Source organism: Trifolium pratense, linkage group LG4, assembly GCF_020283565.1.
Source record: "Trifolium pratense cultivar HEN17-A07 linkage group LG4, ARS_RC_1.1, whole genome shotgun sequence".
NCBI lineage: Eukaryota > Viridiplantae > Streptophyta > Magnoliopsida > Fabales > Fabaceae > Trifolium > Trifolium pratense.
The window spans coordinates 32336593-32362801 of record NC_060062.1 but is presented as its reverse complement, the minus strand read 5'-3'; the positions used below and the strand labels follow the sequence as shown (position 1 = coordinate 32362801).

Sequence of the window (26209 nt, the reverse complement as noted above, 5' to 3'; positions counted from 1 at the left end):
TTGTACAAAGTCAAATTCTTATTATTGAACTGATACTGTACTTCTTAAACAATTTACATTAAAAAAATGTGGCGGCGTTAGATGTTAAACAAGAAATAGTGAATACCGAATAATATTATGAAAATATTAAGAAATTGTGGGAATATATAATATTAGTAGGTATGTGGTATACCTATCATGGCTTTAAATATGTACTTAGAATCCAACCTGAACGGTATGTTGTTTTCTAGCTCTCAATTAGCATCATGGTTAGCAACAATTTTCTTAATGTACAAAATTGCTTAAATTAATATTTGCAGAAAATGTCCTAGCCCTACTTAACCCACCCAACTTAACCTTCTTATAATATAAAAAAGAGCAGGAGAAACCCATTTAGAAAAGAAGAAGATCAATTAGATTAGCAACATTGTTTCATAAAATAAAAAGGCACCTAACACTCGCATTATTGCCTTAAGACTAAAAATATTGAATAATAATGTGATATAAAATACTAATCAAATTAAGTTTTAGCTCAATCGACAAATACTACAATTATTAGGTCGGATATTTGTAGTGTCCATGGTTCGAATTCAAGATCCCCTATTTATTTTGGTAAATTTTATGTAGTATTTACCTACCATTCCGTCTAAAATAACTAATCAAATCAAAATTATGAAAGTCATGCGATTCTTTAGAAAAAGAGTGAAGACCATAAAACTGGTTACTGTGCAAAATAATAGTATTATTGTAAATGGTTAGTGCGCCCTATATATCTTATATTGTCAAGTCTCATATTTTTTAACAGATCAAACGCACTCTTAAACTAGAAAACCTTTTAATTTACTATACATTTTTCTAAGAGAGAAAAATTAACTTTCTATACTCTCTAAACTCCTAACCCTCCTTTACTACGATCTAAACAAACAGTGTCCCATATGAGCCTCATCCCCCAAAAAGTAATCAATTTTAAAAATGATATTTGAAGGAGAGTCTTCAGGAAGTAAAATTGGTAGGAAAGACAAAGCACATTTGAATAGAACAAGATAATCACCTATAGATTATAAGTTTAGATATGTTAAGCCTAATTTTTTATTTTTTTTTCATTTGAAAGATATAGCTCAGACAATGTTAATATTGTTATCTTAGACATCTTTATCTAAGTTTAAATTCAAAATTTCACTGTTGTATTTGTAAATTTCAGGTGAACATTGTCACTTCGTCTACATAAAAAAAAACTTTGTTTCTATTTAATTTAACACGTAATATATTATTTTACACAGTTCTGCTAAAAAGCAATCTTTGTAGTTAATTAATTAAATATAATTTTTTAATCAAAATTAATTAAATAAATATAGAATTTAATTTGTATACATCATACAATTTTTTTTACACATGCACTAATCAAATCACTTCATGATACTATATGTTTTTTTTAAGTTACTTCCTAAATATTTCTACATATTGAAGAATTTAATTGATATGTACTGACGGTGTAAAATAGTTTTACACGATCGTCCAATAAATAACCATCATTTTGTCATGTCATGTCAAGAAAGTGGGGTGAAGTGGAGTAATGTGGCGGAAAACATGATTAGTATTGGTTGACAGTGTAAAATTATTTTATACTACATATCAATTAAATCCTTTATTGAATACATGCGTAAATAAATTATAAGAAATTAATCTCTTAAATATAATAATTGTTTCACTTGTCTCGTATATAATATATTATACTATATTATCTTTTTGTACCATCAGCAACATGCCATGACAAAAATTAACAAGAGAGACAATACTCAAGACAAAACAGAAGTTCCTTTTAGTCACCAACTCCACTACTAATTATAATGTCCCTAAATTTAATGATCGATCCTTCTTATAAAAGCTAAATAAATATATATCCCTTGTTCATTTTAAAAGAAAATCATGGATGACTCAAAAAAAAAATTATAGAAGATTATCCAAACAAACACACTCATAGAATAATGCTGAATCAATTGAGGTTCTGCATATACTCATACTACATAGAGAATGGTGACCCAAAAAACTAAAGTTTTCCACACAAAACCTACATAGACTAATAATCATCCAAACAATTGACATATGATTCGTTTAAGGGTTGACCTCTCCCAATAAATATTTTCCATACACTGATCAGAGATCAAACTCTGAACCAAATGATTAAAAGACTCAAATAACTACCAATTGTGTTGAAAAAAAATACTTTATTGTGTAAAAAAAATGCTTTTATAAATCAAATTTTCATTTTTTTTTTGTTTAATCTAATTCGAAGGTGAGTTTTTACATCAAGTGGTTCCAGCTCCTCCGATCGCTTTTATAAATCAAATTTGTTTGTCACATTACAGCTAAATACAGGCCTGCTTCTCTTAACGCGTGCAATGTGTTGAAATGAAATGTCCATGCCATTTCCATTCCAATTCCATCACTCAAAAACGTGAAACCCACACTCACCAACTTATATTCCTACATAACAAACACAACTTATTAAATACCACACTTCCTTTCAATCAACACATCATCATACTCCCCCCTCTCTAACTAACATCACAATCTCTCCCTCCCTCTCTCTCTACTAGATTCCCCGCAACAAGCGAAACCCTAAGTCGTCTGATTTCAGTTGTTCAATCTTCATCAAACGACTTGCATATAAACTCAAACAAACCAATATTAAAAACTTGGCTAGATTTCAATCGTCTGACCGTCAGACGATTGAGATTTGCAATTGCATAAGATCCATTTTGCACTTTCCACTTTCTTTCCATCTACAACAACTTTGGTCTCAACAAAGATCCTAGTACAAGCAACAAAGCCACCATCCTACAAAAGTACTAAACTTTCTTCAACAATACTCTCCTTTACTTATTAGATAGAGATGAAAGTGAAAGCATTGAGTATCTTTAAATCCAAGTTTCTCAAACCATGCAAAAAACTAATCTTTTTCTTCAAACTCAAACCCAAGAAACTTGTATTTAAACGAGCTCTCAGAAAATCTAAATCCCAGAAACCCTCTTCCCCATTGAAACCAATGTCTTCTTTCTTATCTGTGTTTTGTTCTCCGAAGAAATCCAAAGACTATGTCACATTGCCAAGCCTCAAGAGTCCCTCCAACGTGCATGAAACTCCAATCTTTCCATCACCACTTACGCCAGCTCGTGTAAGGACAAACAAAAAGGAAGCTTCGAAAAGTGAAGCTTCAAGCGAAGAAGTGGAAGATGCATGCAGGAGTTTCGAGAACTATTTGGCGGAAATGATCGTGGAAGAAGGGAAGCCTAAGGATTTGATGGATGTTGAAGAACTTCTATATTGTTGGAAGAATCTTAAGTGTCCTGTCTTCATTGGTTTAGTTTCTAGATTTTATGGTGAGCTTTGCAAGGACCTGTTTTCTCCAGATAATGAGGAATATGACAAGCTTAAGAAGTAAGGAGACAATATAAATAGATTATCACTTAAAAAAGAATACTTTTTACACAAGTTTTCAGTTTTGCAGTTGCAAGAAATTGGAAGTAAGCAAATTTTTTTAGAATAAGGTTTGTAAGGAACATTTTTTTAGAATGAGTTTAGTAATGTGGTTCTGTACTGGATTTAATTTATACACACTGACAGTGTAATTTTTTGTTACAGTACAATGCATCCAATCAAATCACGTCAAGTAGATTTCTGTTTAGAGATTTGAAGAACTATGTTATAAAAATGACAATATAGTGTAATTTGATTGGATTAATGTGTAAAAAAGGTTTACACTGAGAGTGTATAGCAATTAATCTCTTCTGTAATATACATTAAAATGAAATCATTGATGAGTGATGACCACAAAATAAATTAAAATGAAATCATCATAGAAAGTTTAGTTAAACATCTATTTACATTTGATAGAGACATTTGAAAGGGATTAAAAGAAAATACAGGGAAGTAATTAAAGTTAACTAAACACACAACAGGTATTAAGGTCTTCAAGATTACAAAATAAAGAGCTTGTGGATCGATTTTCTAGCATATCCTAGTAGTCATTGTTATGTTGACTAACTAAGGTAAAATATTAAAACACAAAGTTATGTGGTTCTATAAGCCGAATTACCAGTTAAAGTGGCCACCATTGAGCTTGAACGATGTTGAGAAGCATAAACTTGAGACTTAACAATGATCGATCCAATTTTAAACCCTGGCATGATCATAAACTGAACTTTATAAGTAGCTTGTTCTTCATCCGAAAGAATTGCGAACTCGTTTTCTTTCTCAACAGATTCCATGTACAAGTTTGAGAACATGCTTCCTTTGCTCACAGAAAACATTGTTGCATTAGGATCGATTGTGACAGCTGATCTTAATAAAACCCAAATCCATTTCGCCATTTTCACAAATAGTTGATAGAATTCTGTTCTCGGGTGCTTGCCGCTCATTACGAATTTGTGGTAATCCAAATTGCCAAAGAACGACTCTTCCATTTCGGGTGGAACAACCAGAAGATACTTCGTTTGACAAAATTTCGCAAAATCTGAATATGGATTCTCCATTAGTGCGTCAAACGGATCATCGAACTTCATAACATCACTCACGTCATAGGAAGTTAATGCAATACTGTGAAACATTCTTCGTGCAATGTAGGCCTCGAAAGCATATTTCTTGTCACATTTTTTCGAATAAACAGCATCGCTTTCAATCGACTTTGTTGCCATATCAAGATCCCAACCTGAAGCTTTCATCAAGCTAATCAACGGTTTTGCAAAATCATGGATAGATTTCGAAGCAGCCTTAAAAACATCTTGAAACTTAGCAACAGTCAAAACACTTTCTTTTTTCCTATGCTCTAACCTAATCTGTCTGAGTTTCTCATTCAGATTTTCATTCCCTATTTCCAAATCATTAAGCAAGTGTCGCAACCGAAGAATCTTAGAATCTTTCGCACTTTTTCGAGACTTAAGCTTCCCTAAAAAGTCCTCCTTCGCCACAATTTCATTCATCAAAAGATCAGATAGTTCAACATTGATAATCGCCTTCTTAGATTGTTTCTCCTTATACTCACTCTTGAACTTGCAAAGCTTCTCAATCTCAGCAACAACAATATCATCAGCAGCAACAATCTTCTTCGGATCATACGGAATGTGAGCTTTTTGTAGCTCAAGATATGCAAATTTCAAATCCAAAACAGCATCAAATATATTATTCAAGATCACCAAATCACCACAAGATTCCTCTTTGGTTTTCACTTCAATCTTGTGACTCTGAGGATGAACTTTTTCGACATTGCATTTGATTTCCTCATTGCTATTTCCACTCAGAAGAGACTCATTGAAAATGGGTCTATGCAAATGTTGAAGATTGGGGTTTTCAGAAGTGAAAACCCCAATAGATTTCAATTTACAAACTTTGGCAAATTTGTAAACCATTTCTGATATGTTTGAGTTGGGTTTCACTTGTTTAGTGTTTGTTGATAATTCCATTGTAAAAAAGTTCAAATTTTGAACTTGAACACATCAATCTAAAAGTGACCCTTGATCTTCACTTCAACAAAAATGCAAAAAATAAAAAATGCAAAATCATGCAAAATAGTACATTTGATGAAATGGGTTTTCTTACCTAAACAAAAATTAATTAAAAATGTACCCTTTTTGGAAAAAAAAGATATAAAGGTTAGATTTTTATCACTATTTAGGGAACAATGTTACACTTCAACACTCAATGAAACAAGCCATTGTTGCATTCAAACATAGCAACATTAAAAAAACATCATCATCATCATCATCAACAATAACAACAATAACAAAAGAGAACAAAAACTAAGGTTTAGTTTAGAGCAAGGGAACAACAATGTATGGTAAAATCTCACCGGTAAGAGAAAGTGAAGAGATGAACAAGAAGTGAGAAGCAGGAGAACGTTGGATGGAGTTGAGATTGAGTGGTGGTGTTTGGCATGTTGTTCTGCTTTTCTGACATTTGAAAGTTTAGAATATTTTTTTTTTTGGTACAAAATAAACCCTCTCGTTTTTTGGGAATGGATCTGGTAATTTAAACTTCGATTGTAAAATTTTATTAAAATTACTTTTATAAAAAATTAAATTCAAGTTATTTCGAACAATTCATTTCATCGAGCTTATTATTGACCTAGTTTCGTCAAGTAGTTTCAGTCCTCTTTCATTGAAAAGAGATGGAACCATATTTCTCTCTATTAAATTTAGCGTCATTAAGTCAATTACAATCGAACCAACTAACGTCGATAAAAATTAGCAGAACTTTGAGTGAATGTAAGGAACAGTAACTCCGTGAAATGTGAGAATTATTTAATAAAGTATTAATTGCGTTAATTTATTGTTTTGTTGACGTTGGTGTTGTTTTGGACTTTTGGGTGTTTGGGAAAAAGAGTTGAATCGGGAATCTCAATATGAGTGGTGTGTTGTTTCAAAACTGAAAAGTTATTTTATCAACAGAGACAGAGAGAGAGAGAGTATGCAGTTGCAGGAAAAAACGTGCAAAGTGTAGCACCTAAACTAAACTATGGAAGGATTTAAAATTTAAAGGAGAATGTTAACTTGTGTCCTTAAGGCACATGTTAAGGAAGTAAAAATAGAAATTATTAAATGTTAATTTATGTATTTTAACTTTTGAAACATTAAATTTTTTATAACATTAAATATTGAGTTTCTATATTGAGATATCTTAACAAGACCCAAATTTAAATTATTAAAGACTCAGTAGTACACTGTACATCAATGAAGCGAAATGATAAAAAAAATAAAATAAAAAATTTAAGTTTAGCCATTTTTATTAAATTTTTAGTTCTATAAAATTTTTCTTACACGTAATTTTAACTTCTGCTAAAATCAAATTTGTTTACTTATCTTTAAACTTTTAAATTTTAATTTGAACGGTTTTTATAGATGTTTAAAATCTATTACTAATATATTAAAATCGATTACCCCAAAGTTATTAATTTATCCTTATTATTTTTAACTACGTTGCAAATTTTATATCCTTCATTATAATTTTAATAAAAAAAAACTAAAAACTATATAGAAAAAATATAAGATATATACAAAAAAAATGATATACTAAAAAATAGGAACAAAATAAATTATATATAGAAACAAAACATAACAATTTATGCGCCTAAAAATAGGGGGAAAAACAATAAAAACATTATAGAAAGTTTAGTCAATAAAAAAATTATAGAAAAAATATAGAAAAATAAGAAGAAACCGCATAAAAATAAGAATATATAAATAATTATAAAAAAAATACCCTATAAAAAACAAAAGAAACATAAACAATTTTTTCATTAAAAAAAAGAAAAGAAACATAAACATTATTACTAAAAAATGTTGACAACTAACCACTAATAATAATAATAATAATAATAATAATAATAATAATAATAATAATAATAATAATACTAATAATGTTAATTAGTATCAATCTTACTACATTACCGTAAATATTCCTAATAAATGTTAATGTCATGCGAGTTGGAAGTCTTGATAATAATAACCCCCATCAAAAAATGCTCACTTTGGATGGAACATCATTTAACCATAATTGTTGTAGAGTTTTTACTACGTTTATATCAATAGCCACAACAACTTCGTGAAAGTGAAGGAACTCGTACGTCGAATTCACCGAAAAAATACCTGATTGAGTAAGTCCCCATCATCTGTTATCTGCACCATTGCTCACATTAGTCCTAAACCACGCATCATTCTCAATTCCCCCAATCTTCATAATATCACGCCACCAAAGATTGACCTTTGACATTGCTAAGATTAGAGTGCAAAAAATTATCAGCCAAACTCTCATCTCTATGCTCTAATAGTTTGGTACATAAAGTATTATGATCACACAAACCTCTCCACTTTCATTTACAAAGTAAAGCTTGGTTGAAAAAATTTAGATTCTTTAAACCCCAAACCACCTTTATCTTTTGGGAGTAAGCAAGGTAAAACTAATTAGTTCTTTTGAGCATCTAAAAGGTGGTTTTCTAGTTCTTAATAATTCATGAAAGTGTAGTGCTAGCAAAAAAATGATTGTTGTATTTTGAAGTGTATTAGCTATATGAGACCGGCCAACTTCACCGGATAAGTGATCTATAGTGGTGAAATACTCCTAAGTTTAGTACATTTTAACGCTTCAGTCAAATTAAATAAGTTTTTCGTATTCTTTATTTAAATATATTATTAGTCATTTTTTTTAACATTTCTCGTTAATTTATTATTTGATATAATTCTATGTCGAATTTTGTACATAGGTTTTTAATTCAAAAGAACACCGTAAAACAAATATATGTTAAAGTTCTCATCATCACTGTGGGGCATTGTTACCTTAACTTTATTCCTCTCGATTAGAGACTTTACTATTTTGAAGAAGTTTCAATGTCTCCATTCACCATTCAATCAATACTGTGATCAAAGAAGTTCTTTGGAAGCCCCCTTTGATTAACTGGTTAAAATGCAATATTGACAGGGCTATAAAAGGGAGCACTGGTTTGGCTTCTTGTGGCGATATATTTAGGAATCATGTGGCATATTTGATCTATTGTTTTGCATAACCTTTAGGTACTGCATCAGCTTTTCAAGCTGGGCTATGTGGTGCAATGAGGGCAATTGAAGTGTCTCACAACAGGAATTGGAAAAACATTTGGTTGGAAACTGATTCAATATCAGTGGTGTTAGCTTTCAAAATTTTTAATTCTAACCAAATGACTGGTCTTAGCTTTACATTGTGTCATCTGTGTCTAAAGAGGATCTTTACATTGGGTCATCTGTTTCTTGAAAACCTTGAGTTTGTTAGGAAAATTAGTGATGCAACTTCATCCATATGCATATTTTAAACTTATTAATTTATTTGTCTATTAAATTGTGCTGTCACAAAAAAAGTCCTAAACAACGATGTTCATCAATCAACAAAATTCATCATATGGAGAAATGTTACTCTACTCGCTATGAGAAGGAGTTTAGGGTTTATAGTTTTTACATTAATATTAAGAAATATAATAAATTTGTTAATAGTTTATAAATATAGTTTTTTTTTTTTTTTTTTTTGGTCAGGTAGCCTAGTGGCTTGAAATTCCACCTTTAAAGATGGATAAGTGGAGTGTCCAGGATTCGAACCCTGGCTCCTGCATATAAAATGCTGATGTCCCAACCAATTGAGCTAAGCTCATGGGGACACTGCACCGGTTGCAAATCTATAATTATATTTGTATAAACAAATTTTTATATCATGATATGATAACATCGATCTGATATTTTGAAAACACATGTATATTCAAAATAACAACATTGATGTAGTATTTCTATATAAAAATAATATATGTGAAAATCCATTAAAATATTTGAACCGTGTTTGTGGATTTTATGTGCTTATAGTTGCATCGGAGTACTCATTTTAAATTTGAAAACCATGAAATTTAAAATAACAACATTAATGAAATATTTTTATAATGTTTTCTGGATATGGTTTGACCCTCCTATTTTGTATATATTTTCTCCTCTTTTTTTAAAAAAATTATATATGAGCTAGAGGCATGACTTTAATGTCTTTATGTTCTTAATTAAAAAAAAAAAAATTGAAAGAAAATAACAACATTAATGAGAAATTGAAAGAGAATAAAAAAAGATTAAAAGTTGAAAGAAAAAAGAAAGTAATAAAAAATTAAAGAGAGAGTGCAAATAAAATATTAAAATTTAAAATTTAAAGTAAGAAATAGAAGATTAGTAGAATTGCATAAAAAAAAAAGTAGAAGAAAGAGAAAATATATTAAAATTAAAATAAGAAAGATAACGACAAAGAAAAAATAATAAAAAATAAGTTAAATGTTAAAAAGGCTGATCTACCCTCAAGAGGAAAATAAATCAAAGAGTTTTCAAAATCCTTTTGAAACATTTGATAAATCTATATCATTATATTTTGAGTTGTTTTTTTTTACCGATAAATATATTATTAATAAAAATCAAATATTTGTACAAGACGAACAAATTATATTATATTTTGAGATCATAACAAATACAACTCCGAAATTTTGATAGAGGAGACAAAATGTAGTGGTAGAGGAGGCAAAAAGATTGTGGCAAAAAAAATATTATATACCAAATTGTAAACATGTCATTTGTGTTTTTGTTATTCAACTAATAGTTAATCATAAGTTGGAAATGAGTATGGATAATTGTATGGTTACAAAACAGAAAGACATGGTATAGTAAAGGCTAAAGGATCAAATCTCCCCAGCCATTAACTCATTCGATTTGAGATTCTTCTAAAAAATAAAATTTCATTTTCCATTGTTGGGCTTGGGCCGGCCTAAGCATATAGCTCAAATTACTATAGTTTTATCAATTAAAGGACTTGAACAAAAGAGTAAGTTATAATCTCATTTTTTGAAAGATGCTTAAATTATATTCTCCTACTCTCTTTCCTTAAAAGCTTATGTCAAGGGGGATGACTCTAATTTACTTTAAACAAAAACATATGTGTCAAGGCCTGCCCATGCCCAAGAGGGAGGCAAGTGAGGCAGGCAGCCTTCTTGAGCCTCACATTTTCTTAGGCCTTAAATTTATAATATTAATTGAATAAATAATATAATTTTATTAATTATAATTTTTTTTGTCACATGGTATAAATTTACTCATTAATTTTATTACTAGTTCATTTACAAAAATAAGCCAAACACCCTGAGGCTCATACAATATGTAGACCAATCTATGGGATAAACATATTGAAAAGACAATGTTATCCTTTGAAATTGAAGAAGCGTGCTGATAAACCATAATTTTTGTATATAAATTAATAAATTTTAGCTTCAATTACCACGGAACCAATTGCGATTGGGAAGGGGATGAAACCACATGATAATATAACTGATCCTCGGAGCATGGTGGTGAAAGCCAAGAAAAAGAAAACTCATGAATAGCTGGCATAGTAAACATTATGAGAGTAGATCCTTTCCGGTAAAAAATTTCTCATGTGAAATCTTTGGCCTAGTTAAAAACAAAAAAAAATATATAAAAACAAAAAGTTCGAAAAGGGTGAATATTCACCGACCAAGATTGCCTGCAGTTGAAATATCATGCTGTTTTAAATCACATTCATTTATCAGAGATCTGACGGTTTAAGACTTTAAGTTACTTACAAATAAAATCAACTGAATATAATATCAGTCGTTGATCTCAAATTAGACAGCTTAGACCAATAACCGAGTGACGCAGTTACCGCGAGAAATCTAAATCCGAATATTGACTGCGCTATCTCTAATGAATATCACAATTGAGAGTATCTAATTCAAGACATTATCTATTTGAACAAGAGTAAATAAATTCATATATCACATGATTAAATTTCTTATGTCAAAATCAAAAAAGTTAATGACAAAAGAAAGAAGAAAGAAAGTGTCAGCTTTATTCATATTAGTTGAATAATTGAGAAAAATGAGGACCTAAAAGGTACAATTGCCTGCACATTTTCACCCCTCACATTTCCAATATCACTATCAAAGCTCCATATGTGGTGGGACAAAGGATCAAATTTAAGGTCTTGAAAAAGTGTACACATCAAGGGAAGTGTCGGAGACAATGATAACTTTGCTTTTATAACAATTGCAGGCCTCAAAAATATAGAGAATAGTATAGAAAGGCATTGAAGGACATTGCATGAGAACAAGAGGATGAAAACAACTAAGTTACAAAGGTTTTTCTTATCTACACATGTTGTACTACATTGACCAATTCTCATTTGTTTCATTGATCACAAGCATGATAAAGAGAACATTTATGGTAGGACTTAAACATACGAGAAGAGCCCGGGGTAAGAAATCCCTAATAATACCACCACAATCAGATATCCCAAGACTACCGAGTGTTGCACCATCAATACTACACTTAATCAAGTAACTTTGGAGGATGCCAATAAACTTTTTTAATCATTGGGGCCTTGTGAAGGTACGTGAACTTTGACGGAAAAAGATTTAAGGATTTGAAAATCTTGCATATAATTCAATTAGTATCGATGATATTAACAATTAATGGGTGCGAGCACAACCTCTTTGCATCGATGAGACCAACCACGATCACACTAGTTCAAAATTACTGTCAGTACTATATAATATATAATTGACTTGCATTTGTAGAATAGAACCAACCCATAGCCATGAGTAAACCTACAATCAAGAAAAAGATTATGACTAGCATCCGAGTTAGTACAACATAATTAACATTTGTAAGCTAAATTGCAACCTCTAGCCATTACATTATAGGCCATATGATTTTAGGCCAATGTATTTGTTGATCAAGAGGAACAAAATGCAAGTGAGATTTTATGAAAGACCAAATGGAAGAGTCAATATGATAAGTAATGTGGCCATTACCTATTTTGGTACGAGCCCTCAAAAGAGTAGTCCAATGTTGATCAGAAGTGAATAATTTCAAGTGAATCGAAGCATAACATCTTTATTAATATTTTTGATGGACCTAAGATTAGGGGTGTGCAAAAAATTTGGCTATCCAAATTACTAACCAATCCATATCCAATCTTAGTTTGCAAAATCCATTTAAAAAAAAAACCACACCACTCCAATAAAAAATAAGGATGATCATTTTAATTATACGTTTCTCAGTGTCGATTGACTAGACAAAATTACGAATTCATTTATCAACTTCAGATAGCAAGATCGTCGGCCCATTGATATATATTATATACCTCTTTGACAATTGAAAAAACAAACATCTTTACCGTTATGAAGAGTTTACCACCAGAATGCAAATTAGTTTTTAACCAATTGCATAACTTTTAATTTAATAAAATTTTAGTAGCCTTTCCAAAAAAAAATAAATCAGTAATTACAAAATGATTCTTTTGTTCAAACTTCATCTTGGGTTGCTACTTGCTAGTTTATTGTTGGCCCATTATATCGGATGTTTTCTCTTTAGGTCTCATGGTACTTTTTCTCTCTGGAATTTACTGTTTTGCCCTTCAATAAAAGTTTCGGTTGCTACGAACCGAATTTTTTTTGCCTTGAAAAAAAAAAATTCGGTTTCTGTTAACCGAATTTTTCCTGAATTTGAATTAGAAAAAACTTCGGTTTTTGCAAACCGAAGTTTTTAGTAAGGAAAAATTGGAATATTTGGGGATATAAAAGACACATGGGAGGCCTAGAGACAAAACATCATTATATTGGCCAAGGTACTATTCTTCTCAATATGGGCCCATAAAGAATTTATTTTCACTTTACTCACAAATGTTATCAACTATTCTTTGTCTATTACTCCTTCATGCATAAATATAAATATAAGATATAGTTTAACTAGTGCACGTATGTAAATGCACAATTTTGATTTTTAATATGTTTAATCGTTTATTAGTAAAAATAATAAAAATTTAATATTTTGAAAATACTCATCAAAATAAATTAAACAATATCTTATATGTTAATATTTACATCTATATATTAGTAATAATACGGTCAAAATAAGATAAATAAATAGTATATTTTAGTCAAAGTAGCTCTTACAAAAAGGGACGGAGAGAGTAGTTAGTAAAACTTAAAACTGACCTTTAAAATATAGATTGTAAATTTGTGACACGTGACCAATGGCGGCCGGTCCCCTATTTTTTTCACCAAAACATTTTATTAATATATATATATATATATATATATATATATATATATATATATATATATATATATATAGAGGTTTGCTAATTTACAACTATATAAAAACATTAAGGTGTAAAGTAACAATGCAGACCTTTTCATTTTGGACAAAAAAATTCCTATATTTATTATTTAAAACTAAGAAAATGAAGGTTAGATTGGTGAATTTAATTAAACACTACGCACTCATTACTAATTTACACCCAAATAATTATAAACATATATAATTTAAAAAAACCAATAACAACCTTATAAAAAAAAGGACCACCTAAGAAAACATGTTCAATTCAAATTTCAACTATAATTTTTTTTTCTCTCTAAGAAAACAAAAAAAAAAAATATCACTTCACTTTATTTTATCTTTTTTGGGTACAAAACTGCACTTTATATTAATCTAAAAAAATCACACTATTTAATCAATCATAATCACTACCGCCCAAAATCAAATAATAAGAAACAGAGAATGGAACATACAAACATACCGATACCTTTTACTAATGACTAGAGCTGTAAAAAGGGCCTTAAGGGGCCGGCCCTTTAAGGGGCGGACCCACGTATTCCTGATTATTAATTTTATTTAAATTTTAAACAATTTTTCTAGTGTCGTGAACTTATTCTCGTTTTCTTCAATCAGCACTGTCCACGATCGGCACCCTAAAAAAACTGTGTTTAAAATTTAAATAAAATTAATAATCAGGAATAAGTGGGTCCGCCCCTTAAAGGGCCGGTCCCTTAAGGCCCTTTTTACAGCTCTACTAATGACATTCATCGCCTACGTTTGTTACCACACTTCAAGAAAACCAACAGGAATCGTTAAATCAATTCTCTGTCCCTATATATATATATATATATATATATATATATATATATATATATATATATATATATATATATATATATATATATATATATATATATATATATATATTTGTGGAGATCAATCCTCACCTTTTGTTGCAATCGGTGATGTGGATACAAATTTACAAATGGGGGAAATAATGGTTCTAAAGCACATGATGATCCCAATGCATCACATGCTTTGGAGAAATTTTTTGTGGCAAAATTACCAGTCCCTGATTGTGAAGGTTTCAACAGCAAACAAAAACTATCTTTTGCTCAAGCCTTAAACAATGTTTGTGATGTACCTCTTAACCATCTTCGAAAACCTTGCTTAAAAGGAGATGATATGATATTGCTATTAAAATACCTCAAGAAGAGTATAAGGCAAGTTTGGAGGATTGTTAAAATCATCTTCACGGTCGACTGTTATTATCAAAGGGTGATCTACCTTTCACACTTCATGACTTGCGTGCCAAATTGACCAATATTTGGAAGCCTTTAGGAAGATGGGGCATTGTTTCTCTAGGAAATGGATTCTATGAATTTAAATTCTCTTCGATAGAAGACCTTCGAAGTGTTCGTGCAGTGTCTTCTTGGAGCCTTAAACCCGGGTTTCTGAAATTATTTGCTTGGTCTCCGAATTACAATCCAAATTATTATAAGCCAACAACCACTCAATGTTGGGTTCGTTTCTTGAGTCTTCCTCAAGAATATTGGCGTCCAAAGATTCTTTTTGCTATTGCTAATAGTCTTGGAACTCCGGTCAGTCTCGATGCTTTTACAAGTAAGAGTTTCTTTTATAGATCTTTTGGTCATTTTGCACGAGTTCTAATTGATATTGATCTATCTACTAAAATAAGAAATAGAATTTGGGTTGAAAGAGAAGGTTATGCTTTTCTTGTTAATGTTGAATATGAGAATCTTCCACTCTTTTGTACACATTTTCAGTGTATTGGACATAGTTTTTCTTCTAAATATATTCCTATTCAAAAAGAGGTTTTGGCTACTCGAAATAAGAATCAAATTGATCAAGCTGAAGTTATTATCGATGATTCTATTGATCAATTTGCCGTGCATGGAATAAATAATGTGGCTACTCACAAATGTGTTGATAATAACCCTCTTTTAGGATTTGTGGATTCTAATACACTGAGAACTATTGTTGATGGGGAGGTTATTAGCATTGATAAGGTACAACCAGAAGATAGGTGTCCTCCAATAATTGATAATATGGAAGGAGCGGTTACTCATGAGGAAATTGCTACTCCTGAACATATTCATGAGACTCTTGCAAATCATGAGGACCATGGAAATAGAAATCATAAGGATCATGGGACTCAGAAGCAACAAGCAAATACAGGTAGTCAACAGCCTATTCATGAAAATGAGAGTTTGTTGGTTCCTAAAATGCAGTTGGAAGAAACATCTATTGCACAACCTACACCAAATCACGAGGTAAATCATGGGAGTGGTGTGGAGGGCAACTTGCACCAGGTTGATTTAGACTCTTACACTGTTTCTGTAACACAATTGCGACATGTGGTAATCGATGATATGAAGAAAATAAAACAAGCTTGGGCGCCAACAGGGAAAGTTAAGGATGTGAGAAAGGTGCGTCTTTCACACCTTACATCTCCAAGAAAGCTAAAATATAACTAAGGCTTGCTAGCAAGGTTTTAAATTGCGGTTGCGGTCGTGGATGCGGTTGCGGTTGCAGGTGTTGCGATTGCGGCTAATGCAGACACTGCGATGCAATTGCGGTCGTTGCAGCGTGAAATAATTTTTTATCCGCACAAACACAAAAAAAATACTATAATGATTGTAATTCCTTATATATCTTTTACTTATAATTCTATGTCAATTTTAATTCATTTTTAAGACATTGTGTCTTATTTATGAATAATATAACCTTGACTCGAATGGAAGAAACATTAACATAAATAACATTCATAATTGTTTATGCAAATACTAATACAATTAATACATCACAAATAGATAAATGCACTAAGTTGCAATTTTGACTTTGAAAAGCAACATCATATTTGTCTCCATATAAATATATGGTCTTCGCTGCAAAAAAAAAGAAAGAAAAATTAATAATCAAATATCTTAATAACTCAAGAGTATTTATATTTCCCATCATAAAAATTAACTGAATATAAATTTAAATTTTTTAAAATATAACTTACATGATACTTTTTACCACATGGTGGAATGACGTGGAGGAGCATTACTTGTACTTTCACTCTGGCTATCATCTTGTGTAGCTCCTTGCCCAAAGACATAACCAAAAAATCCACCACTTGATTGTTCATAATAAGGATCTTGATAATTCATTGCTTGTTGGTAGTTGGAAGGAGCTTGATCACTTGCATATTGGTTATATGAGTTGAAATAAGGATATTGATAAATAGGCGGATAAGATTGTTGACTATTTTGAGAAGAATCACCAATCCCAAAGTCACTAAAACTTTGAGCAATACTAGAAGAAGAAGAATCTTCAAGTGGAACATTTTGTTTCCTTTTACCTCTTCTTGATCTAGAATGTGACACATCTCCTCCACTGTTAAGTAGTGAACCATCAGAACGATCCATATCAGTCAAATTTCTATAACGCCTATAAATAGGTGGTGTTTCACCGTATGGATCATGGTCTTCTGGTGCATCTTCTTCATCATCACCACCACCACCACCACCACCACCTTCGCCAACTTCTTCATTACCACCCCCATTACCACTGTTACCGCTTGGTGGACTTAAACCACCATCATTTGATCCATTGTTATCATCATCAACTTCCACAATCTCATCATCTGTATCTTCTATATGCAACCATTCTGCATTTTGAACTCCATCCAATAATGGATTTTCTCTCTCTTCTATCCATTCAGATAAAGGATCTTCTTGAAATATATAGTTAAGATTTATAGGATCAAAACTTGTTTCTATTTCTTCTTGACTTCTCCTCATTTCTTGTCTCATTTTCAGCTTCATGTTGTAATGTGTGAAGACAAGTTTATGTAACTTTCTATACTTCAATCTATTCCTCATCTTTGTGTGAATATAACTAAATGTAGCTCACTACCAATTTTTACTCCACTTCCATTCTTTCCCCCACTATATTTTTGTTTCCCCCCCAATTTTTTCTTCACTTTCATTCTTCCCCCCACCCCCACTAAAATAAAATAATTATAATTATTATAATAATTAAACCTTTCTATTTATTATTAAAAAAAAACAAAAAAATCATTCTCTCTGTTCTTGCGTTCTGGAGAGCGTTCTGGAGAACTCTTCCGTATTTCTTCCTCACTCTCTCTCAGAACCTATCTCTTCCTCACTCTCAAAACCACAAATCCCAAATTTTCTCTTCTCTATCTCCTTCCTCACTCTCTCCTGCTATTTATCTGAATCATCTCATTCTCACCCACTCACACAAACACCCAAAGAAACACAAAACCTAGAATTAGAAATCAAATTTCCAAATAACACCCAAAAAGCCAGAAATAGGAAAGAACAGACTTAAATAAGTAGTTAACAATAACAATATCATACCTTGAGAGATATCACATAGCATATGAGACCGATTGGAAAGAGGAAAGGAAGGGAGGACACAATCAGAGGAACGATAAAATTGCAACTCTTCACAGCAGCACCAAGTCTATGATTTACAGGAAAAGGAGATTCTAAAATGAATTGAATTGACTTAAAGGAAAAAAAGTAAGTTTATTCTGATTCCCTTTCGTTTGTTTTGTTCTGTTTTTTTGCCTTTCCTCTGTTTTGTTCTGTTTTTTTACTTTTCGTTTGTTTTCTTGTGTTTTCTGAAATTGATTCTAAGATTCTCTGATTTTAGTTTTACCTTTTTTCCTTGATTTGGGGCATAAATGACTGTTGCGGTAAATGCGGTCAAAACGCCGTTGCGTTGCGGAAAAACACCGTTGCGTTGCGGTTGCGATGCGGCATCACTTGTGATTTGAGTTCACACCGCAATTGCGGTCCGATGCGGTTGCAGTGCCTACCGCATCCGCAATATTGCGGCCGCATCAAGTGATGCGGTACGCAATTTAAAACCTTGCTTGCTAGTAATGCTGGAAATTACCAAACTCGTTCCTAAGGTCCACTTCCTACTTAGACATCGGATGGATTGGGAAAAGCATAACATGCTTGGTTTTAATTAATTTGCTTCTTTTCCTTTTTTTTTATGCTTTCTTTTTTACGGGTTTGGTTTGGTCCCCCCATTTTGTAATTATTATTTTTCCTTTATATATATATATATATATTACGAGTACTTGGCAGAGGATTAGGGTCTATGAAGGGTGTCAACCTAGTTGGGATGCTTTCTAGGCTCTTTAATGTCATTATGCTCTTAATTCACAAAAAAAAAAACATATATTTGTGAGATATTGTCGCAAGATTAATAGAACCTACATATCACCATTCAAGTGTACGTCGATTTTAGTCTCCTCATAATATTTTTATGAGTATTATCAATTGTATTCAATCAATTATTTATGAATGAAATGTCATAAGATTGTTTGAGTCAACACAATTATATTACTTCGCTAAGGACATTCAAAGTCTCAAAAACGGTCATACAAATGACGGCTATAATTTGTGGTGAATGGGGTATTATTTTTTTCACTACTAGTATTCGGTTCACTGGACCACGTAATCTGGTTCGGAGTCAATTATTGCATCAGGTGGTTTCAGTCTCCTCCCAATCGCAGTTGCAAGAGATCGAACTGTAATTCTTCATACTAAGTTCAACATCAATCACTATTAAAGAACCTAACTATTCATGTGAATGGAGTATTTTAGTAGAAGCTGAAAACCAACTACCACAAATTTTAAATTTCAAATCCCTACTAAATAAATATAAATTGAATGAAACATAACTACATGTGATATTCGAATAGCTGTGTCATAAATTGTGGTATTTAGTAAGCTGTAACCCGACCAAGACCAAATAATATTTAACATGAGAAGTGAGAACAAAGATATGGCCCTTGTGAGATTTCATATACTAGTGGACCAATCACTATTTTTGATGTGGACATTTGTATTAGTCATGCTTGTCTTCAGCTACTTTTTTCCTCAACACTCACGTGTTAATGTCCTAAAATTAGCTATGACATAATTATAAGCATACAAATTCAATTCAAAATTATGAAATTAGATCTAGTTCATAGTTAAAACAAGAATGGAAAAATTATATGTTGCCTAAAGAAGAAAAGAAATGCAAATTAATTAGAGATGGTTAATGTATTTGATCTTAACTGTTGATCAAAACAGGTAGAAGGCCAGCTGGAAGTCCGTTGAGCAGGTGGTAGGCAGCAATCCGAGCAGATGGTCCACGGAGGGGGGGGGGGGGGGGTTGTACCTGCAGGTGCTCCGATGCCTAAGTCAGTAAAGGTAGAGAGCAAAAGAGATACTAGAGAGAAGTTAGAGAGAGAGAGTAATTGTGATAATGAATAGTGTTCTACCTTGCTCTCCCATGAGGGAGAGTATTTATAGCCCCCAGCTCTGGGCCAAAGGTCCTCTTAATGGGCTGGACTAGCCAAGGCCCATTAAGAGGGACTGCCAAGATATTACCCTTAGATAGTGGGTAGAGTAGTAATTTTACCCTATCTTGGTGGAGAGGTTGTGCCATGCTGACATGGAGGTGGTTGGGCAAGCCATGTGGACTTTGTGAGGGTCTAGGTGGACTAGCATTAGTCTAGTCCAGAACAGGAGCCCCCCAAGTCGTTGCTCCTAGGCATAGGAGTGATGACTTTTAGATGTGTGCCCAATTGCAGAAGGAAATCTCCTTGCAACCTCTCTTGAACAAATGTGGACGAGGAAGGTGCTCGTCAAAGCTTTGCTCGTAGCAAGTACTTGCAATGTTTTGCTCAAATGTGTTGCTCGTATCTCCTGCGAGGAGATACTGTACAAGATGGAATAGCTGCTCGTATCTCCTGCGAGGAAATATTGCACAAGATGGAATAATTGCTCGTTGCCATGGCGAAGAGATAACAACGAGAAGTATACCTGCTCGCGACTATGACGAGGAGATAATATCAATTGTTGCTCGTTGCTGCACCTAAGAAGTTAGCAACGAGGAGGTTTTTGTAAATATAGCCCTTTTGCTTGAGGGCTTGCTCGAGTGAAATTCGAGGAGCTTTATTCGTTGGGAATGTGAAAGGGTGCATTTACTGCTTTGATTTTTACGAGGGAGTGTAAGGACCATTGGATCAAAGCGTCTCTTCACTTTCCTGGCTTGGTCTATATAATAGAGGAGAGTGAATTTCATTTTTACTTTTCACTCTCTCTCTACAATTGTGATTCTCTCTGAAGTTCCAATTTACTAGTCAAATCGTTCTTCAGATTTTCTTCATATTCAAGGTAATTCTTTCAAATTTTGCTCTTTAGATCCATTTTTGTTGTTCCTGCCCAGTTTTGGGTGTTTTTACATGAAGATTGCATGAATTTATGAACATTAAGATGAATGTGCCGGGCACCATATGAATTTAGTGCCGAGGAGCTTTCCTCCCCTTTAAAACTTTAGGTTAGATGACTAGCGACGGGGAGCCTATCTCCCCGTTTCAAACTTTGGATAGTTTATTACGTGACGGGGAGCCTATCTCCCCCTTTTTTAACTTGGAGAATTTTGCTGAGAATTTTGTTGTTAAAATTTCAACCGGGGAGCTTACCTCCCCGTCTTCAATTTAAGAATTCTCATGAAATTCGTTGTTTAAATTTCATGCCGGGGAGCTTACCTCCCCGTCTTTAACTTAGAAGTTTTTGAGGAAGTTTCGTTATACAACCTTAGTGCCGGGGAGCTTACCTCCCCGTTTTTGCCTACCTTACCCTCCTCGGTTTGCTTTTGATTGCCATTTGAAAAGGGCTTTGGTCGGGGACAGCGTCCTCGTCCTATCTTGCGCCCTTTCACTTGAATTGCGGTGAAAGGGTGGATTTGGTCATCGAATTCACTTTGTTTTTACTGCATTTCAGGTTTTAAAATGTCAGAATCCGAGGAGGTTGTGGAAAGCCAGGGTGCGGAGAAGTATACGCTGGTCGACTGTATAACTGATCCTGCATTGGATTGGGTTGCTCCTGAGCCCCGGGGAATAGCTTCGGCGCTTACTTCCAAGGATCCTAGATTATATACCACGGTCGAGCAGAGGAGAGCGAACGAGCCCCAACACTGGTCGATCCGTTTACCCGGGGAGAATGAACGGGTGTGCTCGTCTTTTGCCGGGCATGATTTCGCTATGTATGAGTTTGTCTTCAAGGAGATGGGGCTTAGGCTGCCGTTCAGCCCTTTTGCGGCCAGTGTTCTTAAAGCCTTGCAAGTGGCTCCGTCACAGCTGCACCCGAACTCTTGGTCTTTTATAATGGCGTTCGAGCACCTCTGCGTATATAGAGGTGTTCGTCCCAGCCTTCCCCTCTTTTTTCGGATCTTCAAGATTCAGCGCAAGCCGACGAAGGAGGTAGGACGAGCAAGTCGTCAAAATTGGGTTTCGTTGAAGCATCACGAGGATGTTAAACTTTTCAAGATGTTTGTGGATTCCGTCAAGGATTTCAAGGAGAGGTACTACGTCGTCCGGCCAGAGTCTCCATCTGCCCGGGATAGTTTAATGGAGCTGGAGGAAGATAGGGACGAGCAAGGTGTTGCTCGTAAGGATGCCAGCGGGCAAGTTATAGTTCGGGCAGTTCCTAAGTTCCCGTTAAGCTGGTCGTACACCCACTTCCAGAAGGAGCCCAAGGAATATACGACCGGGGACGCAGATTTGTCTCCCGAGGACATGGTCGCTTTCGAGGATTTGAAGGCCTTTGTGGCCGGTTTTACTCCCGGGGTCTGGACGACTCGTAAGGGAGTTACAATAAGAGATGAACACGGGGTGCCTAAGGCCTCTCCTCGTCTTATTAATACTAGGACCCTCCTTAAGTGCAGAAATGCCGGGGAGGTCAAATTGTGTTTGGGTATTGTTTCCTTTCTTTTTAACTTAGAAAAATTTCTGTTATTTTTGTATGTATTCTTCCTTTTTTATTAACTTGCTCATCACTTGTTTGCAGACGAAATGGAAACTATTGCCGAGCGCATGTTGAAGGCCAAGCAGGATGAGAAGGCGAGCAGGTCTGGCCGAGGAAAAAAGAAGATTGTTGCCAGAGCTTCCCAGGAAGTGAGGCCGGGGACCCCTTCCGTGCAGGTTATTGGGACTTCGGTGGGCGGTTCGGGCACCCCTACCTCAGCTCCCCGGCCTCCTCCAGCGAAGAGGACAAGAGAAGAAGATCCCCCGGTTGAGGAGTCGGGCATGGGTGCATGCAGCAAGTTTCCTGTTCCTCGGTGCTTTACCGTGGACAGATTTTTTGAGAAATATCCTCCGGAGGTCTTTGAAGCTGAAAGGGCTGCTATTCTCAACCAAGAGCCTGAGGTCCGTAAGGAGCAGCATGCTCGTGACATGGCTGCTGTGGTGCGAATGATCTCGAGCTCCCTAGTTCTCGGTGACGAGCGGGAATCCTTAGTCGAGCAGCTGAACACTGCCCAGGCCAGGCACGAGCGGGCCAAAGGTCGGATCAACCAGCTGAAGATTGTTGTGGATGACCTCAAGGAGAAGCAAAAACGCTGGGGTGACCAGCTGGATGAGCACCGTAAAAGGGGAGAAGAGTTGGATGCTGCTCGGGCTGAAATTGAAAGGCTTAGTGCTGCCATGGCTCCGGGCGAGAATGAGCACAAGGCTGCAGAGGGGTTGACCACCCGAGCAGACTTGGTCAAGGTGATTGCTCAGCTGTCCCATGACTTTGTAGAGGGCACTGAGTACGCCTTTGAGAATGCCGTGCAGCAAATCAAGTGCCTTAATCCTGACGTGGAGCTGGTGACCCGGGGAATGCATGTGAACGGGCAGGTCAAGGATGGCCAGATTGTTATCCCGGCTGGCCTGGCCGACTCTGATGAAGAGGAGGAAGATGCTGAGGTGGCGCACGAGGAAGATCATGGAGACGAGGAGGGTGATGGGCATGAGCAGGAAGATAGGTGCGAGGAGTAGATGTCCCTGGCTTTTGCATTGTAATTTTATTTTGTCTTTTTGAATTTTTGGGGCCTTTGAGCCATGGTTTGTAATTTTGGAACAAGTGGGCTTCTGTCCCCGTTTTACTTTTATGACAATTCCGGGCAAGTGCCCGTTTATTTATCTATGCTTGTTTATAACTGCTCGTCTATATCTGCTCGTATATATGTTTACATTTTTTAACTTAGAAAATTTTACGAAATTTTGTTGTTTAAAATTTCAATCGGGGAGCCTCCCCGTCTAATAACTTAGAAAATTTTTGATGAAATTTTGTTGTTTAAAATTTCAACCGGGGAGGTCTGGTCCCTACTTTTAACTTAGCCAAATTTTATGCTAATTTCTTGCTCAAAATCTGAGCCGGGGAGCTTGTCCCTATTTTAAACTTAACGAAATTTTGCTGTTAAAACTTTCGTGCCGGGGAGTTTACTTCCCTGTTATTGAGGTGCTCGTCTGGGCATGCTGGTATGCTTATTCGAGCAAGTTGGTGTGCTAAGTTTTGCCTGTTTTGTATACTTATCATATTTTTGCATGTATGAATGCTGCGCTCGTTGTTATTTTGTCGGGGAGGTTTCCCCTGCTTGATACTGAGCATGTTTTATTGAGGGTAGTCTCCTCTGTTTTGACTTAAACAGTTTAGGGAACTGTATAAGCACTTAGAGTTGTTTCTAAGTTACGCGAATACAAGCACGCTAGTGTACCCTTCTTCGCAACCTGAACCTCCCACCGCGAGCTGGGTGCTAGGTCGTGGCACGGGGACGATGGGCTCGTTTCAAGAGTTATCCTCGTCTAGCGGGAGTTCCATTTCCCTTATGGTGAATTAGTTCCCCTGCTATGGTTTTAGATGAGCACGTGTGCCATGGTGCCCTCCGTTGTTTAAGGTGCTCGATTCGTTGTGTTCTGAAATGCGAGCAGCCTTTTAGTGTGGCAATAACTTAGCTGTAATATTGTTTCAATTTCTGGGCATTCCAAGGTCGAGGAAGTTTCCTTCCTCGAAGGTCCTCGAGATAGTATGCACCATTTTCTGTTTTGTCAATGACGCGGTATGGTCCTTCCCAATTGGGTGCAAGTTTGCCATCCTGGGAGTCTGCATTGCGTCTTAGGACGAGGCTGCCCACCTCGAACTCTCTTTTGATGACTTTGGTGTCATGACGGGCAGCTATTTTCTGCTTCAGGGTGGCCTCCTTTAAAGAAGCTCCTGTTCGAATTTCTTCGACGAGGTCAAGCTCCTCTCGAAGTGCTTCATCATTTTGCTCCTCGTCAAGAGGCTGCTCAGTCCGACGAGATGGTTCCCCAATCTCTACGGGGATAACTGCCTCCGTTCCATATACCATTCGGAATGGGGTTTCTCCAGTTGTGGAGTGTGGGGTTGTTCGATAGGCCCAGAGTACATTGTCAAGCTCTTCGACCCATTTCTTTTTGTTTTGGTCAAGTCTTCTTCGTAACCCTCTCAGGATCACTCTGTTGGCTGCTTCAGCTTGGCCGTTGGTTTGGGGGTGCTCGACCGATGTGAAGTGCTGCTTGGTGCCCAGGGCAACAAGGAATGCTTGAAAATCTTTGTCTGTAAACTGTGTTCCGTTGTCTGTGACTACCACCTGTGGTATGCCGAATCTAGCTAGCACATTTCTTTTGAAGAAGCGCAGGACTCTGAGTGATGTGATGTCGGAGAGGGGTTTGGCTTCCACCCACTTCGTGAAGTAGTCCACTACTACTATTAGGTAGCGATTTTGATAAAGTCCTTTGGTAAAAGGACCAAGTAAGTCCATGCCCCACCAGGCGAAGGGCCAGGGGGAAGACAAAGATTTTAGCTCTCGAGGGGGAGCTAAGTGCATATCCCCATGCCTTTGGCATTTGTCACATTTTTTTACGTGGTCTTTGGCGTCCTGTTGCATAGTAGGCCAATAGTACCCTGCTCGTAGAGCTTTCCTGGCAAGTGACCTTCCTCCCAGGTGTTGGGCGTTAATGCCCTCATGGACTTCGCGCAGGATGTAATCTGCTGTGTCCTCGTCCACACATTTTAGGAGAGGAATGGAAAATCCTCTCCTGTATAATTTTTCATCAAGGATGACATAGGAGCAGGCTCTTCGTCTGACTACAGCTGCTTGTTTCTGGTCGTCAGGGAGAGTTCCGTGCTCGAGGAAGTTGTATACTGGAGTCATCCAGCAGTCTTTGTCGCCAATGACGTTTATGTCCACAACCTTGCTTGGTTTTTCTATGCTTGGACGAGGGAGTATCTCTTGGATGACAAATTTGTTTCCGCCCTTCCTTTTTGTGCTTGCCAGCTTGGACAGGATATCTGCCCTTTTGTTATGCTCGCGGGGAACATGTAATATTTCAACAGAGTTGAACTTGGTGATCTTTTCCTTTACTAGCACTAGGTATTCAGAGAGGTTATCATTCTTGGTCTGATACTCTCCTAGCACCTGTGAGGCGACCAGTTGCGAATCTGTGTAGATTTTTATCTCCTTGGCTTGCAAGTCCTCGGCCAAACGTAGTCCAGCGAGGAATGCTTCATACTCTGCTTGGTTGTTTGAAGTTGGGAAGGATAGTGCTAGGGAGACCTCGATTAGTAAGCCATTCTCATTTTCAAGAATGATGCCTGCACCTGCTCCTGTAGCGCTTGATGCTCCGTCTACAAAGATTGTCCATTTATCTGCTCCGTCCACTGTAGGGGAGGAGCTCGTCATCTCTGCGACGA

At 35.3% G+C, this 26209-nt stretch overlaps 4 protein-coding genes across 5 annotated transcripts; 2 read left to right on the top strand and 2 right to left on the bottom strand.

Annotated features, from left to right (window-relative positions):
* The first annotated feature begins 2460 nt into the window (after nucleotides 1-2460).
* On the top strand, nucleotides 2461-3649 carry LOC123882156 (transcription repressor OFP17-like). The gene has a single exon (XM_045930965.1). The coding sequence runs from the start codon at nucleotides 2873-2875 to the stop codon at nucleotides 3419-3421; it is 549 nt and encodes a 182-aa protein (XP_045786921.1). The 5' UTR covers nucleotides 2461-2872; the 3' UTR covers nucleotides 3422-3649.
* A 400-nt stretch (nucleotides 3650-4049) lies between these two features.
* Nucleotides 4050-5384, bottom strand: LOC123922496 (protein GRAVITROPIC IN THE LIGHT 1-like). The gene has a single exon (XM_045975212.1). It carries the CDS (start codon nucleotides 5382-5384, stop codon nucleotides 4050-4052), a length of 1335 nt encoding a protein of 444 aa, XP_045831168.1.
* An 8392-nt stretch (nucleotides 5385-13776) lies between these two features.
* On the top strand, nucleotides 13777-16129 carry LOC123922495. Its single transcript, XM_045975211.1, has 2 exons — nucleotides 13777-13782; nucleotides 14909-16129. The coding sequence occupies exons 1-2, from the start codon at nucleotides 13777-13779 to the stop codon at nucleotides 16127-16129; spliced, it is 1227 nt and encodes a 408-aa protein (XP_045831167.1).
* A 272-nt stretch (nucleotides 16130-16401) lies between these two features.
* Nucleotides 16402-17608, bottom strand: LOC123923300. 2 transcript variants are annotated; one of them, XM_045975988.1, is made up of 2 exons: nucleotides 16660-17608; nucleotides 16402-16535 (listed from the first exon to the last, which is right to left on the bottom strand). In XM_045975988.1, the coding sequence occupies exon 1, from the start codon at nucleotides 17519-17521 to the stop codon at nucleotides 16670-16672; it is 852 nt and encodes a 283-aa protein (XP_045831944.1). In that variant the 5' UTR covers nucleotides 17522-17608; the 3' UTR covers nucleotides 16402-16535; nucleotides 16660-16669. The 2 variants fall into 2 exon arrangements, with proteins under 2 accessions (XP_045831944.1, XP_045831943.1); XM_045975987.1 differs by having other exon boundaries at nucleotides 16402-16540; nucleotides 16660-17606.
* Between the last annotated feature and the right edge of the window lie 8601 nt (nucleotides 17609-26209).